We start from the raw sequence: 12,917 nt of genomic DNA on the forward strand, positions 1-12,917 counted from the left end.
CTCGTTCAACCTTCGATCAGACGACAAAATATTGGAGATTATGATAAAAACCTTCATATACTAAACGACTAGAGTTAATCAGTAAATATAAATTTATATCGAAAAGAGGATTCTTTTAAGTTAGTTTTAATATAATTATTTGATATTTTATTAAGAGAATTATAATAGAGATTAATCATCTATTTGATTAACTAAGTGAAATATATGCGGTTTAAAAATATGGGAAAGATAGGATATGAGGAGGACGGATATAGAAAACGCTGGAAGGAAAGACGTCTAACGGATATTTTTTCTAAAATGGAGAATTATAGGCTTAAAAAAACGATGCAAGAAGAAACATCTTATAAACATTATTTTTATGAAAAAGAAGGGATAATAGATAAAAAAGAAATAGAAAGGGATTCTGGGAGAAATAGAAAACGTTCAGTATCACCATATCATAAAGAATGTTCCAAAAAAATTAGTAGAAAGTCACATTCTATAAATATACATGATAAAACATATGTAGAAAAAAGGAAAGAAACGTTCTATAAAAGACGGAGTCCTTCTGAAAACATATCAAGAGGATTATCGCCTTTTGGTTTAAATGATAAAAGGTACAATTCTCGTTCACCAGGACCTATAAATGTTAGTGAAAGACGATATGTTGATAATTTGTCTCGTTCAAGGTCCAATTCGTTAGAAAGATATAGTAAATCTCCAAAATATATATCATTGAAACAAGAATCTAATTATTCGCCTGAATATCTTAAGGATCGTCATTTTTATCATAAACATAAGAATTATTTTTTACCATCATTGGAAGATAAGAAATCGGATTATCAGAAAACGTCTAATCATATCAATAAAAAGGGTCATCAATATTCATTATCATTTTCAGCATCTTCATACAGTCATTCTTCATATAAGTCTAATCATGAAACTAATCATCATAATTCTAGATTTACATCTAGAGAAAATTATAAGAACAATTTATATGCATCTCATCATAGGGATGATTCCGGAACGTCCTACTTATCTTCTTATATGGCCGATTCACATGAAAAACATAGAGATGCTAATGATTTAAAAAATCCAAGATATAGGTAATTATTTACACTAAAATTATATTTATATTATTCATATAAATAATTTAAATATAGATATTCTAATAGTGGAGATCCATGTCATAACTCATCATTTTCTAATGAGTTTGATAAAAATAGTAAAGAGACACATGTTTTATATGAAAGTCCTGATTCATATACTGAAAGTAGTTATGCAACAACAAATACACATAAATATAAAGATATAAGTTGTTCATATTTTTATATTATTATTATTATTGCTGACAAATATAAGGTAAAAATTCTTATTATCTGCATGATACTGAAAATAGTGGTAATTATACTCAATCTTCTGAAAAAAGCAATAAGAAATTACATGATACAGACGAATTGTTTAATAGAAATTCTTCGAAAATTATGGATTTCAAGAAAGATGTTATTAAAAAACAAGATGATACTATTGATCCTCATTTTTCTGAAAATATTAAACATTCTATGACTCCTATAATATCGTTTAAGCTATCAAATACGAAAAATACATTATCGACTTCTAGAATTTATCTGGACAATACTTCCAGTTTAAATGAAACATCATATTCTCATAATAACAAGACTCAAGAATCTAAAACTAGCTTAACTATGGAAAATACACAGAACGAATTTAAGTTATCAAAAAGATCGTTAGATTTTAATGATACATTGGAAAATGATGAAAATCTTAATTCTTCACTAATGAAAAAATCTAGATCATCTGAAAATATTCCAATAAGAGATCTAGAAAATAATATAAATTATTCAAATGATATTCATCAGCATTCTGAAGATTTTCAGACACAAGGAAATATTTCTATTAAAATGCCAATTGCAAAAATAACTATAATGGATTCTAAAGAAGGATTTGTATATGAAAGGATTGGTCAAGTTGGTGAAGGAACATATGGGTATTTTTGTTTCCTATTTTTATTAATATTTTAATCCTTAATAGAAAAGTTTATAAAGCTCGTAATAGAATAACTAATGAATTGGTCGCTTTAAAGAAAATTAGGATGGAATATGAAAAAAATGGGGTAATATTTAATTCTTTTTTTTTAGCTAATTTTTTTTAGTTTCCTATCACTGCTATGAGAGAAATTAAATTATTGCAATCTTTAAAACATCCTAATGTTGTTTGTCTTTTAGAAATGATGGTAGAAAAAAGTTAGTTTTTTTTTTTAATAATTAATTATTTTAATTACATTTAGGTACTGTATATATGGTTTTTGAGTATATGGATCATGATTTATCTGGTGTGTTATCAAATCCTAACTTCCAATTTGAGCTTTCGCATGCAAAACATCTTTGTAAACAAATGTTAGATGGATTAGAATATCTTCATCATCGTGGAGTATTACATCGTGATATTAAAGGTATAATATTTTATAATCATCTAAAATTAATATATTAGGATCAAATATTCTTCTTGATAATTTTGGGCAATTAAAATTAGCAGATTTTGGATTGGCTCGTTATTATCATAAAAAACGTGATACCGCTGATTATACTAATAGAGTAATTACTCTTTGGTTTCGACCTCCAGAGCTTCTTTTGGGCGCTACTGCATACGGGCCAGCCGTTGACATATGGAGTGCAGGGTGTATAATGATTGAATTGTTTACAAGAAAGCCGTTGTTTCCAGGACATGATGAAATTCATCAACTTGAACTTATTTATGATATGATGGGAACGCCAACACATGAAAATTGGCCTACTGTAGACCAATTACCATGGTTTGAGCTACTTAAACCATCTGAAAAAAAAATAGGGAAATTTTATGATCGTTATTCATCGTAATAATTTATATTATTTTTTTTCTTGATCTTATTTATTATAGAATTTTGTCTCCTGCGGCTTTAAATCTTCTTTCCAATATATTAGCACTAGATCCATCAAAACGACCAACTGCTACTGATGCATTAAAACATACTTTTTTTACTCAAGAAGAACCTAAGCCGGAGCCTCCCTTAGGGTAATTATAGTTAATATTTAAATTAGTTTTTAAACATAGTTTAGGCTAGGTAATATGAAAGGAGATTGGCATGAATATGAAAGCAAAAGAAGAAGAAAAAAATTAAGAGAAGACAAAGAAGCAAATGAAAATATGGAAACTGAGAATATGACGAAATAAATTTGTAATTATAAATATTAATATCGTTCAGAAATTTATTTTTAAAATGTTTTTGGCATTCTCAAAAGGGTTCAATTTATTATATTTTGTAGGAAATGAAATGTATGATTATTAAAGATTATTTTTATGATTTATAAGTACTATTTAAAAGTTCAGTCAAAGCATTAGAAACCTATTTAAATTAATATTTTATTCAAATTTTAAAATCCATAACCTCTCCATTATGATTATTTAATATTTTAAATGCTAATTTCTCTTCAAAGCCACATTCGGAAACCAAATAATCAAGTCTATGATATATTAAAAAAAAATAAAATATGCTGGACATAAACGTTACTTTGCTAATTCCCGAAAACTCTGAGCAGTGTTCATCCAATCATTTGCAACCATTTTCCAGATATCTTTTTTTTTAACAGGATCTACTGTTTTTACTTTTATTGAAAATGTTGCTACTACAGGACGGTGATCTGAAATTCGTACATTTAATTGACGATAACTAGTGCATTTCATTCTACTGTCTCCTCTATAAAAAATACGATCACACCAAGCTGGTGATCTTTTTTTTTCACTTGTATCATATTCATCTGTTCCTATATCATACTTATAAGTTGGAGGAAAATTAATTTCTGCTTCGTTAAAAAGACGTAATCGAAATCCTGGATTTCTTTTTCTTTGTAAAATAAGTTGATCTTTTTCAAAAAGAGATTGGTAATCTTTGCAGCGAATGTGGTCTAAAATAGCGTCACGACACATATCTATACGATAATTTAAATCTCCATTTAGTATACAAATTTCATGATCCAAAATCATTGATCCATCTCCTCCCCCAACAAATAAATCTGCTCTCTTAGAATTATCTAGTTCTGGAGGGAAATCTGATGATTCTAGAATAGTAGCTAAATGGTTGTTTCTATCTACTACTTGAGATTTTCCTGCAGCAAGATGACAATTAATAAAACATAAAGATGTATCATCAAGTATAAAACGTACAACAAGTGCCCCCTAGATTTTATAAGTTCAAAACAATCTATAGTTAAAAAAACAGACTTTATTTCCATGTAATCCTCCTAGACCAGTTTTTACTTGAACACTGTTCAGTTTTTTAATATTTGGTTTTATTGATGTTTTAGTAAAAATGCAAGTAAATAATCCGACTAGGTTTTCAGAATGAAGAAGAGAATACTGAAATTCAGAATGCAGATAAGTTATTATTTCATTACTCAATCGATCTTTCCATGCGCTGTATTGACAAGACATATGTTCTTGAAATTGTTTAGGGTCCTTTTTTTTATTAAATTTCATTAAATGTTCTGGAATAAAAATCAATATACATTAAATGGTCTTTGAAAAACATACTTGCAGTCAGGCGTTTATTTTCCAAATCAACAAGTTCTTGGAAACCGAAAACTATTATCTCAGGAGGATTTGGAGATTGCAGAACTTTTTCAAAAAAAGAAAAATCATCGGTTGAAGAATTTAAATCGTTAGGTCTTGAAGCACCTGCATTCCATGTACAAACAGTAATGTTTATATCTCGAAATCTACAAAACTCCTCATCTCGTTTATGCATTTCATTTTCTAAATTATTAAAATGCATTATATTTAGAAATTTATTAATACCTAGCCAATCTTCCATTAATAAACCATCCCATATTCTAATAATATTATCAGAGGCCAAAGATACTACTTGACATCTTTTAACTTTCCAAATACTTGTTGTATCTAATTGCAATTCTAATATTGGAAATTTATGAGCCCACCATCCTTTCATTACTTTTCTAGGTTTAGATTGAAGATCATATACATAAATCATTCCTGTTTTAAATGCTGCCCATAAATAATTACCAACGCCTATCAAAGATACAATATTATAAAGGCTAACATTAATAACATCCAAGCAAGTAAGAGAAGTTCTAGAATAAACAGAAATTTTCCCATCCTGATGTCCTAAATAAACTAGATCTGGTTGGTCTCGAAGGAAAGCGCCGCATGAAATTTCTCCCACGGGTAAATGTGGTACAATTGGTCGATTGGTCGCAATAAATGGAAGTTTATTTAGATATGCTAAAGGATTATATACATATACCGACCTAGAAACCCCTAACCAAAGTTGGTTTTTTACAACAAAACAGAAAGATGCTTTGGCTACAACTTTATATGTGCGAGGAGTACTTTGAAGATGCAAACCATTTTTATGTGTATCGTCAGACCAAATTAATAATTTTCCACTGTCATCAAGAGTCCATAATTCATATCCGCATCTTAATATGAATATAATCGGATGAGAATGGATACCAAATCGCTTATCAACAAAGCCTTGATAAAATATATTAATTTCTAAAATATGCCCATCTTTTGTTCCTAGCCATATTCTAGTCCCCTCCTCATCTACATTTCGACAAGGTACAAAAGACATGCTAGTTATTTTCATATCAGTGCACGGTAATGACCATATATGTTCACCAGTTTTAATGTTCCATACTTTTATAATTGTACCACAAGAACATAAATAGTCTCCCGAAACAAGAAAATGTTTTATTTCAGAACGACCACGGATTTCTAAAGGACCGTTTTTAAATATTGGTTGCCGACGGTTTGTTTGTGATGAGTCAGGATAATCTGTTGTAGGCTGGTTTTCAGAGCACTTAACAGTTTTTTCCCCTAGATCAGATTTGCTTTCATCAATTACAGATGAAGCTGTTAAGGATACTGAAGAATAACGAAAATCTGCAGGTGGATATGAAAAGGACTCCCCTCCTGGCAATCTAGTTGACATGCTATATGATTTCATATGTCCTTTAAATAAATCGTGTCTATCAACAATGTCTTTCTTAGGTTTTAAAGGTTTTTCTGTAAAATTAAAAGGCTTATTAGCACGGGCTTTTAAAATATCATTTGGTTTTGGTGGAATACAAGGTGCATTTTTAAAAGGAGAAATTGATCGTGATAGTTTTGATTGACTTTCACCTAGCTTATTGGAGATTTCTATGTCGTTAATATCTAGATTTTTATCATGTTTTGATATTTTGTTAAAAGTTGCTTCAGAAAATTCGGATGGTGCAATATTTGATATATTATCGTTATGAAAAAAATCATCAATTATAGGATCCATGTATTCATGAGAAAGCAATGGCTTTTTTATAGAAACATTATCAAAGCTAGAACCTAGAATAATTTAACTTTTTTAAAAAAATATTGATTTTACTAATTGAATCATCAAATGGTGAATTAGCGATGTCTGGTAGTATATTTTGACTTTCAAATATATAATCATCAATTTTAGAGGATAAAAATGAGTTGGTATGTTCGACCGTAAAATGATCAAAATCTATTTAAATATTAATCAAAATCAATCTATAGTCATAAAAAGATACATGGATCATTATGGTATTCTTTCTGCTTCTTAGATTGTATTTTAACAGGTATAGTAGGAGAACGTGATGGCGTTGTAAGATCTGGATCATGATCTATTGAACTTAATAAAGATCCATATAATTTTCGTTCATTACTGATATTATTTTTAAATGATGAAGTACCTACGTGTGGATCATCCCTAAAAATATCGCTATGATATGATGCTGTATCACTAAATGACATTAATGGAATTTTAGCAGGAGATATATCTGCATTCATCGAATTTTGATTTGTATCTGGTATTGTAATATCAGGATCATCAAATATATTTTCAATATGATAAGGGCTTTTTAATGAACTCTCAAAATACGATGATGATCTAATTTCTGATCTTTTATCATTATTTGATACTTTTATATATGATCGTTCATATTTCAATTTTTCTTCAACTGGCAATTTTATAGACCTTTCATATGATCGATAATATGCAGGTAACGTCTTTATACACCTCTCTTGTTCTCTTAACGGTCTATATTGTCCATTATGTCTTTGTTCTATTGCAAGTCTTTCAAATTTTTCTTTTAACCGAGAAACTGTTTTTTCCTCTTCTATAATACCCATTTTCTCCAAAAAAAAAAGATCCCATATGTAATAATCCTTTTTATTATAATTCAATCTTTTTTTTGTATAAAAAATATCATCTTATTCTTCTATTTACCCTTTTTTTAAAATTTACAAAAGATTGTGGTCAGGAGTAAGACGAATAAACGTGCACGTTTTCTAGCTATAATATTTTTTGGCCTTATAAAAAACTATAAAATTATAAAAGGATCACATTGTTAACAGATGTGGTATAAAATATATTTAATAAATAGGGTATTTTATTTGTTAATTTTTTTTGTTTTTTAGTAAACATATTTTGAACGCACAAGTCTCTATTCGAGCAACCTGTTGTAAAAGATGGTAAATTTGAAAAAAATGTTGATTAATGTGAATGAATGATAAGGTTTGATTGTTCAGAGTGCCACTTAGAAGTATCGGATCATGTTTTATTAAAATCAGATGAAATCACTTTTATATGTAAGAAGTGTAAAGTAATTACTTAAGTATTTTTTAAAAAAATAGTTGAAATAGGAATTAGAAAGCATTTAGGAAGAATATTAGGAGTTTTGAAGATGAATCAGATGAATATTGTCCTCAGTATGGGTGTTTATTTATATAAAGTTAAAAAATTTATAATATTAGTTGTGATAATCATTTTTTAATTGAAGCAATTACACCAAAACCGGCATTAACTATAGAAACAGAAGATGTTCGTAGGGATAATAGGTAGTTTTACTTTATTACGATAAAAATAAGGTAATAATTGGTTTAGAGTAATTAAAGATTATCGTGAACGTCAATATGGAAATAGATCTATTTTTCCAAGTAGAAATATAAATTAAAGTTTATTGAATTTATATAATACAATAACAAATTATTGGAAAAGTAATAGAAAAACTAAAAAAGGAATATCGATATTATAAATTTATTATATGTATATATAAATTATTTAAGATTATTATATCTTTATAGTCTTTTATTGTCCTGAAATTTGTTTTTATCAACATGTTTTCTTACGATTGGATTCTTGTTCTTTTTCAGCAGAAATTTCTTTAATTACAGCATCAATATCGTCACAAGTTAAAAACTATATTATTAGATGATAATATTATCTAGATATTTAACTTACTTCAATTTTTTTTCCATACGACATGACAGCAATTTCTATATTTTTTGAACCTGTTTGAATAACTTCCAATAGACTTTTGATTGCTAATTTAATCGCTTCATTTCGATCCATATTTTCTTTATAATTCTTTTCTAAGAATTCACGGACTGTTTTGCTAGACTTCCCAATTGAATTTGCCTTCCTTTTTTAATAACATAAGCTTCGTTGACAGAATTTTATATTATATTTACCATGAAGTATATATTCCTGCTGGTTCTGTTTGATAAAGTTTTGGGACCACATCATTAGGATCAAAACCTACAATTAATGTAGAAACACCAAAAGGCCTCACCCCCCCTGACTGTGTATATTTTTGTTTTACACCTGCAATATATTTTGTTATATATTCAATCGTTACAGGATCTTCAATTGTAAGACGATGACTCTGAGCTTCCACTCTTGCTTTATCTAAGAGAATACGAGCATCTGCATTCAATCCTGCAAATGCAAGGCACACGTGATGATCAATAATTCCTATTTTTTTTGCTGTTCGTGTATCTTGAAGTTTTAATGCTGTTTTTTTTTCAACACCTAAGACAACCGAATCTTTTCCTTTAACTGCAACACATGTTGCTCCCTTTAAATTTCATCAGAATTTTGTTTTAAATATCAAGTTTTTCTTTTAAAACCTTTTTAACTGCTTCTTGTCCGTATTCTACTTGTAATAATCTATATTAATTAGTTTTTCTCCCAAAAAAAAAAGCAAAAAAATACCGTCCATCTGGACTAAAGACTGAAATTGCTCTATCATAGCTTCCACTCATTATTTTCTTGAAAAACTCTAAATTTTAATTAAATCTTAATTCTAAATTTCAATATTTTCGATAAAACTCAATAAAAGTTTTGATTTCTCAGTTTTTGGATTAGAAATGCTAAAATAAAGAACGGAGGAAATTCAAGAAAGTTTAATAAAAAGATATTACTTATTTATTAAGAATTTTTTTTTGTTAAAGACATATAAATTATAAATGAGATGAATTTTTTATTAAGTATTGGTTAAAAGGATTACTAATAAATATGTACACGATAATTATATGGGTTATGAAATAAGAAGTTAAATGTATATATTTTGTAAAATAGATGAATTATTTGAAATCAAAAATATTATAAAATATATTAAATTAGTTATTATACAAAAAATATAATACAAAAAATTGATTAAATAATTTAAAAAAATATTTCTATAAAAATATAATTAGAAAGACCTTTATTTTAAAGATTTAGTGAAAAATAAAATTACTGATATTTATAGATTTGTATTTATAGAAAAGAATTATAAAATATCAGCATTAAAATAATTAATTTATTATATCCTTTATTTAAAAAGGTTGTCTTGAAACGATAAAATGAGAAATAAAGAAATAATTTATCGGATTTGCATTTTTTTTGTATTATCAATTTATTTATCTTTACCAAAATTCAATATTTAAAAAAAATGACGTTAAATAAAAAATGTTCTAGTAGATTAAAATAAATATACTTATTAGCATTATTTAGAGGATATACCAAATACAATTATTCTCCACATGATGTTATTAAAATAAATATTTCTAAATCTTTTCATATTTTACAAAATAAATAAGCTTGATAAACCTATTTTTCATTATTTATATGATTAGTTCTCGAGTGAGTATCATCAAAAACATCTTTCATATGTATTTCATCACTTTTTTTCACTAATGAGGTTGTTTGATAATTTATTTTTTTCCTATTTAAAATATATTCAACAAAATATTTATTTTCATCAGATCTAAAATAATATTAGAAAATTCCTTTTTTTAAAAAAAACTAACATTTTAATAATATCATGCTGAATATAAATAAGATATTTTTGAATTGCTCGTATTTCTTTTATAAAATCCTGATTACGAGATTTTATATATTTCCCATGATAAGTAAAAAGTGCTTCAATCCAAAATAAATGAAATTCAATATGTGGAGAACTTTCAGTAATTATAGATATAAATTTCAATAATCTATCCAAATATACAAGAGGTAATTCTCGTGAAATTAATTCTATATTATTGAATGGTATAGATTCATAAACTTCATGAATAATATATTGTTCATTTAATCTGAATGCCATTATGAATGCTTTTAGATAATCCTCTTTTAATAAGACAGTTCTAATAGTTTGAGGCGTTATTTCTATATCTAAATAATATGGATCAAAAAGATGCAAATCATCTAATGAATATATCAATAATCCTTCTGTAGTTGCAGCAGCAAAAGATCTTCCATTTGGAGAAAACCCTAAGGCATGAGTCCTAATTTCAGGTCTCAATTTCCGAATAGATAAATCACTTTTTGTAGCTCCAGGTAATAAATTATCTGCTTTATCTTGTAAATCATCTTGATCATCATGATCATCAATGAGTTCAAGAGGGCCTGCTTCAGTAAAATTTTTACTATTAAGAATCTCTTGAGTTCCATCTAAAGATAAATTCTTTGAAATTTGAATTTTCTTGATAAGAACAGAACTTTCAATATCGTAGATACAAATATACTTACTATTACCACCTGCAACAACTATATAGCCATCAGGAGAATAACAAACACATTTAAATGATTTATTTCTAAAAGAATTTGCAGCAGAGAATTGATCTCCAATATTCCTACCGCCTGATATATCTTTTTTTCCATCAATAATATTAACCTGATTTCCTTTATCGACATCCCAAAACGTTAATTGCCCATCCAAAGTTGAAACACATATATATTTTCCATCAGGACGAAATGTAACTGCCAAAACATCTGATTGCAATTGAAGTAATTCAACAGATTGTCTAGATGTAAATATTTCCCAAAGCCTAACGGTTTTATCCCAACTTCCACTAGCCAGAATTTCACCAGTATTTGAAAATGATAAACTAGAGACTGGCCCCTCATGACCAGAAAGACGATCAACAAGTTGACCTGTCTGAACAGACCATATAAATATATCAAAAGAAGTAAGAGATCCTGCAGATACAATTTCTCCACTAGGTTCAACAGCTAAACATGAAAATTCTATACGTATAGGAGCAACAAAAATACGAAAATTTCTATAACGAGTTAAATCCCAAGCTCTTACTGAACCATCTAAACTTGAAGAAAAAAGAACATTCCCAGACTTAGAAAAACCAAGACCAGTGACAGTTGAAGTATGTTCAGAAAACGTAACCAAAGAAAATCCAGAACGTATATCCCATAATTTAATTTTTCCATCATCAGAACAAGTAACAATATTTTGAGAATCAGGTGTATATACAACACCAGTTATCATATCAAAATGCCCCTGTTGCTTAAAAACATATGATTCCGATTGCCATTCCCAAACTAATAATTGCCCAAGTTTCCCTCCACCAAAAGCAATCCATTCACCGGTCCCATTGATAGAAATAAAATCAATAGCGTTTTGTGAAATGCTTTACTTTTTAAAATACAAATAAATAAACTAATAAAAAATTACCTAAGAGTATGTATCATATTAAATTCTGGAAGCTCATAAAGCCCAAAAATTCCAGATGTAAAGCCTGCGACAAGTAGATTAGACTTATGATGAAAAGCAATACATGTCATTTTTGCATTATTCTGATTAAAATAGTGTTTATTCATAATAGTCCATTTATATTTAAAATCCTTATTTAAATCTTGATTTTTCATAGATCCTATTTCTTCAGAAGGTAAAGACTCTTTCCAATAAAAAAGCGCACCATCCTTACTAGCAGTATATATCTATAAACTAAGCATTTTTAAAAAACATCCATTCAGATATACCATTTTTTCCGTTGAATAAAAAAATGCACCAACAAGAGCTTCTCTATGACCTGCAAAAGTCATCGGAGTAAAATTTTCCATTGGATCTAAAGAATACAATCTTGCTGTAATATCTTTAGAAGCTGTCAAAAAAAATCTAAAAAACAAAAAATATTATAAAATATTGTAAATCATCTTAATTACCGTGAATCCGAAGACCAAGTAATCGTCTTTATTGTATCATGATGTCCTGTATACACCCTATGCTTTACAAATGGAGAAAATTCCAATTCATCCGACAATTTAGGAGATTTCCAAACTTCAACATGATATCCAATAGCAACTGCAAAATATTTTCCACACGGAGAAAATTTAACGTCTTCAACAATACTTCCAAAATTAAAATGATACAAAACAACTCTTTTAATAACATTCAACAAGATTGCTCTTCCATCTTCAACTCAAAAACATCATAAATCTTATTTTTTCATTAATTATTTTCCTAATACCTTCGTCAACTGAAAGTAATAATGTACAAGCCGGTGATAAGGCAATACAACGAATATTTTTCGAATTTTCAAACGGAAGAGTAACTGATGTATTCCTAAACTATAAAAAATACCATGATAATTCATTCTTACAAATTCCTACCCCTCTAAATCAAATAATGTTACACGATTCCCAATTGGACTAAACAACTCATTTTTTGACGTAAAAATTAGATTTCCATTACGATAAAAAGACCCAAGAACATTACAAAGCTTTATTTAAGTTAAAATCATATATTTCAACAAAATTTCATCAAATATTTACCTTAAATTCTGACTTCATTTTATATACATTT

At 27.8% G+C, this 12,917-nt stretch overlaps 5 protein-coding genes across 5 annotated transcripts; 2 read left to right on the forward strand and 3 right to left on the reverse strand.

Moving 5' to 3' along the window:
• Positions 1-25: 25 nt before the first annotated feature.
• Positions 26-6,455, forward strand: PNEG_01513 (hypothetical protein). The gene is made up of 11 exons (XM_007875263.1): positions 26-119; positions 169-1,085; positions 1,143-1,294; positions 1,342-1,987; positions 2,032-2,113; positions 2,153-2,243; positions 2,288-2,452; positions 2,491-2,872; positions 2,917-3,051; positions 3,096-6,126; positions 6,182-6,455. Exons 2-10 carry the CDS (start codon positions 205-207, stop codon positions 3,208-3,210), a joined length of 2,649 nt encoding a protein of 882 aa, XP_007873454.1. The 5' UTR covers positions 26-119; positions 169-204; the 3' UTR covers positions 3,211-6,126; positions 6,182-6,455.
• PNEG_01514 (hypothetical protein) lies at positions 3,304-7,185 on the reverse strand (the record flags this gene model as incomplete). Its single annotated transcript, XM_007875264.1, has 9 exons — positions 3,304-3,382; positions 3,425-3,500; positions 3,548-4,212; positions 4,258-4,520; positions 4,567-4,788; positions 4,831-6,375; positions 6,416-6,538; positions 6,585-6,677; positions 6,720-7,185. 9 exons carry the CDS (start codon positions 7,183-7,185, stop codon positions 3,335-3,337), a joined length of 3,501 nt encoding a protein of 1,166 aa, XP_007873455.1. The 3' UTR covers positions 3,304-3,334.
• Positions 7,186-7,410: 225 nt separating this feature from the next.
• On the forward strand, positions 7,411-8,009 carry PNEG_01515 (hypothetical protein; the record flags this gene model as incomplete). The annotated part of the gene is made up of 6 exons (XM_007875265.1): positions 7,411-7,415; positions 7,474-7,527; positions 7,571-7,658; positions 7,706-7,764; positions 7,810-7,893; positions 7,940-8,009. 6 exons carry the CDS (start codon positions 7,411-7,413, stop codon positions 8,007-8,009), a joined length of 360 nt encoding a protein of 119 aa, XP_007873456.1.
• Positions 8,010-8,140: 131 nt separating this feature from the next.
• On the reverse strand, positions 8,141-9,148 carry PNEG_01516 (hypothetical protein). The gene is made up of 5 exons (XM_007875266.1): positions 9,050-9,148; positions 8,965-9,004; positions 8,527-8,912; positions 8,297-8,477; positions 8,141-8,254 (listed from the first exon to the last, which is right to left on the reverse strand). Exons 1-5 carry the CDS (start codon positions 9,097-9,099, stop codon positions 8,168-8,170), a joined length of 744 nt encoding a protein of 247 aa, XP_007873457.1. The 5' UTR covers positions 9,100-9,148; the 3' UTR covers positions 8,141-8,167.
• Positions 9,149-9,928: 780 nt separating this feature from the next.
• Positions 9,929-12,904, reverse strand: PNEG_01517 (hypothetical protein; the record flags this gene model as incomplete). The annotated part of the gene is made up of 8 exons (XM_007875267.1): positions 9,929-10,085; positions 10,129-11,742; positions 11,787-12,052; positions 12,095-12,230; positions 12,278-12,527; positions 12,583-12,677; positions 12,725-12,834; positions 12,887-12,904. The coding sequence occupies 8 exons, from the start codon at positions 12,902-12,904 to the stop codon at positions 9,929-9,931; spliced, it is 2,646 nt and encodes an 881-aa protein (XP_007873458.1).
• Between the last annotated feature and the right edge of the window lie 13 nt (positions 12,905-12,917).

Source organism: Pneumocystis murina, assembly GCF_000349005.2.
Source record: "Pneumocystis murina B123 chromosome Unknown supercont1.4, whole genome shotgun sequence".
NCBI classification, from domain to species: Eukaryota; Fungi; Ascomycota; class Pneumocystomycetes; order Pneumocystales; family Pneumocystaceae; genus Pneumocystis; species Pneumocystis murina.

Bases quoted from the DNA above. Each gene is read 5' to 3' on its own strand.
- PNEG_01516 (XM_007875266.1), bottom strand. From the start codon at position 9,099: ATGAGTGGAAGCTATGATAGAGCAATTTCAGTCTTTAGTCCAGATGGA. The intron at 9,005-9,049 runs GTATTTTTTTGC...TAATTAATATAG, and splicing joins GTCTTTAGTCCAGATGGACG to ATTATTACAAGTAGAATACG. The intron at 8,913-8,964 runs GTTTTAAAAGAA...TGAAATTTAAAG, and splicing joins GACAAGAAGCAGTTAAAAAG to GGAGCAACATGTGTTGCAGT.
- PNEG_01513 (XM_007875263.1), top strand. From the start codon at position 205: ATGCGGTTTAAAAATATGGGAAAGATAGGATATGAGGAGGACGGATAT. The intron at 1,295-1,341 runs GTTGTTCATATT...GACAAATATAAG, and splicing joins ACATAAATATAAAGATATAA to GTAAAAATTCTTATTATCTG. The intron at 2,114-2,152 runs GTAATATTTAAT...AATTTTTTTTAG, and splicing joins TGGAATATGAAAAAAATGGG to TTTCCTATCACTGCTATGAG.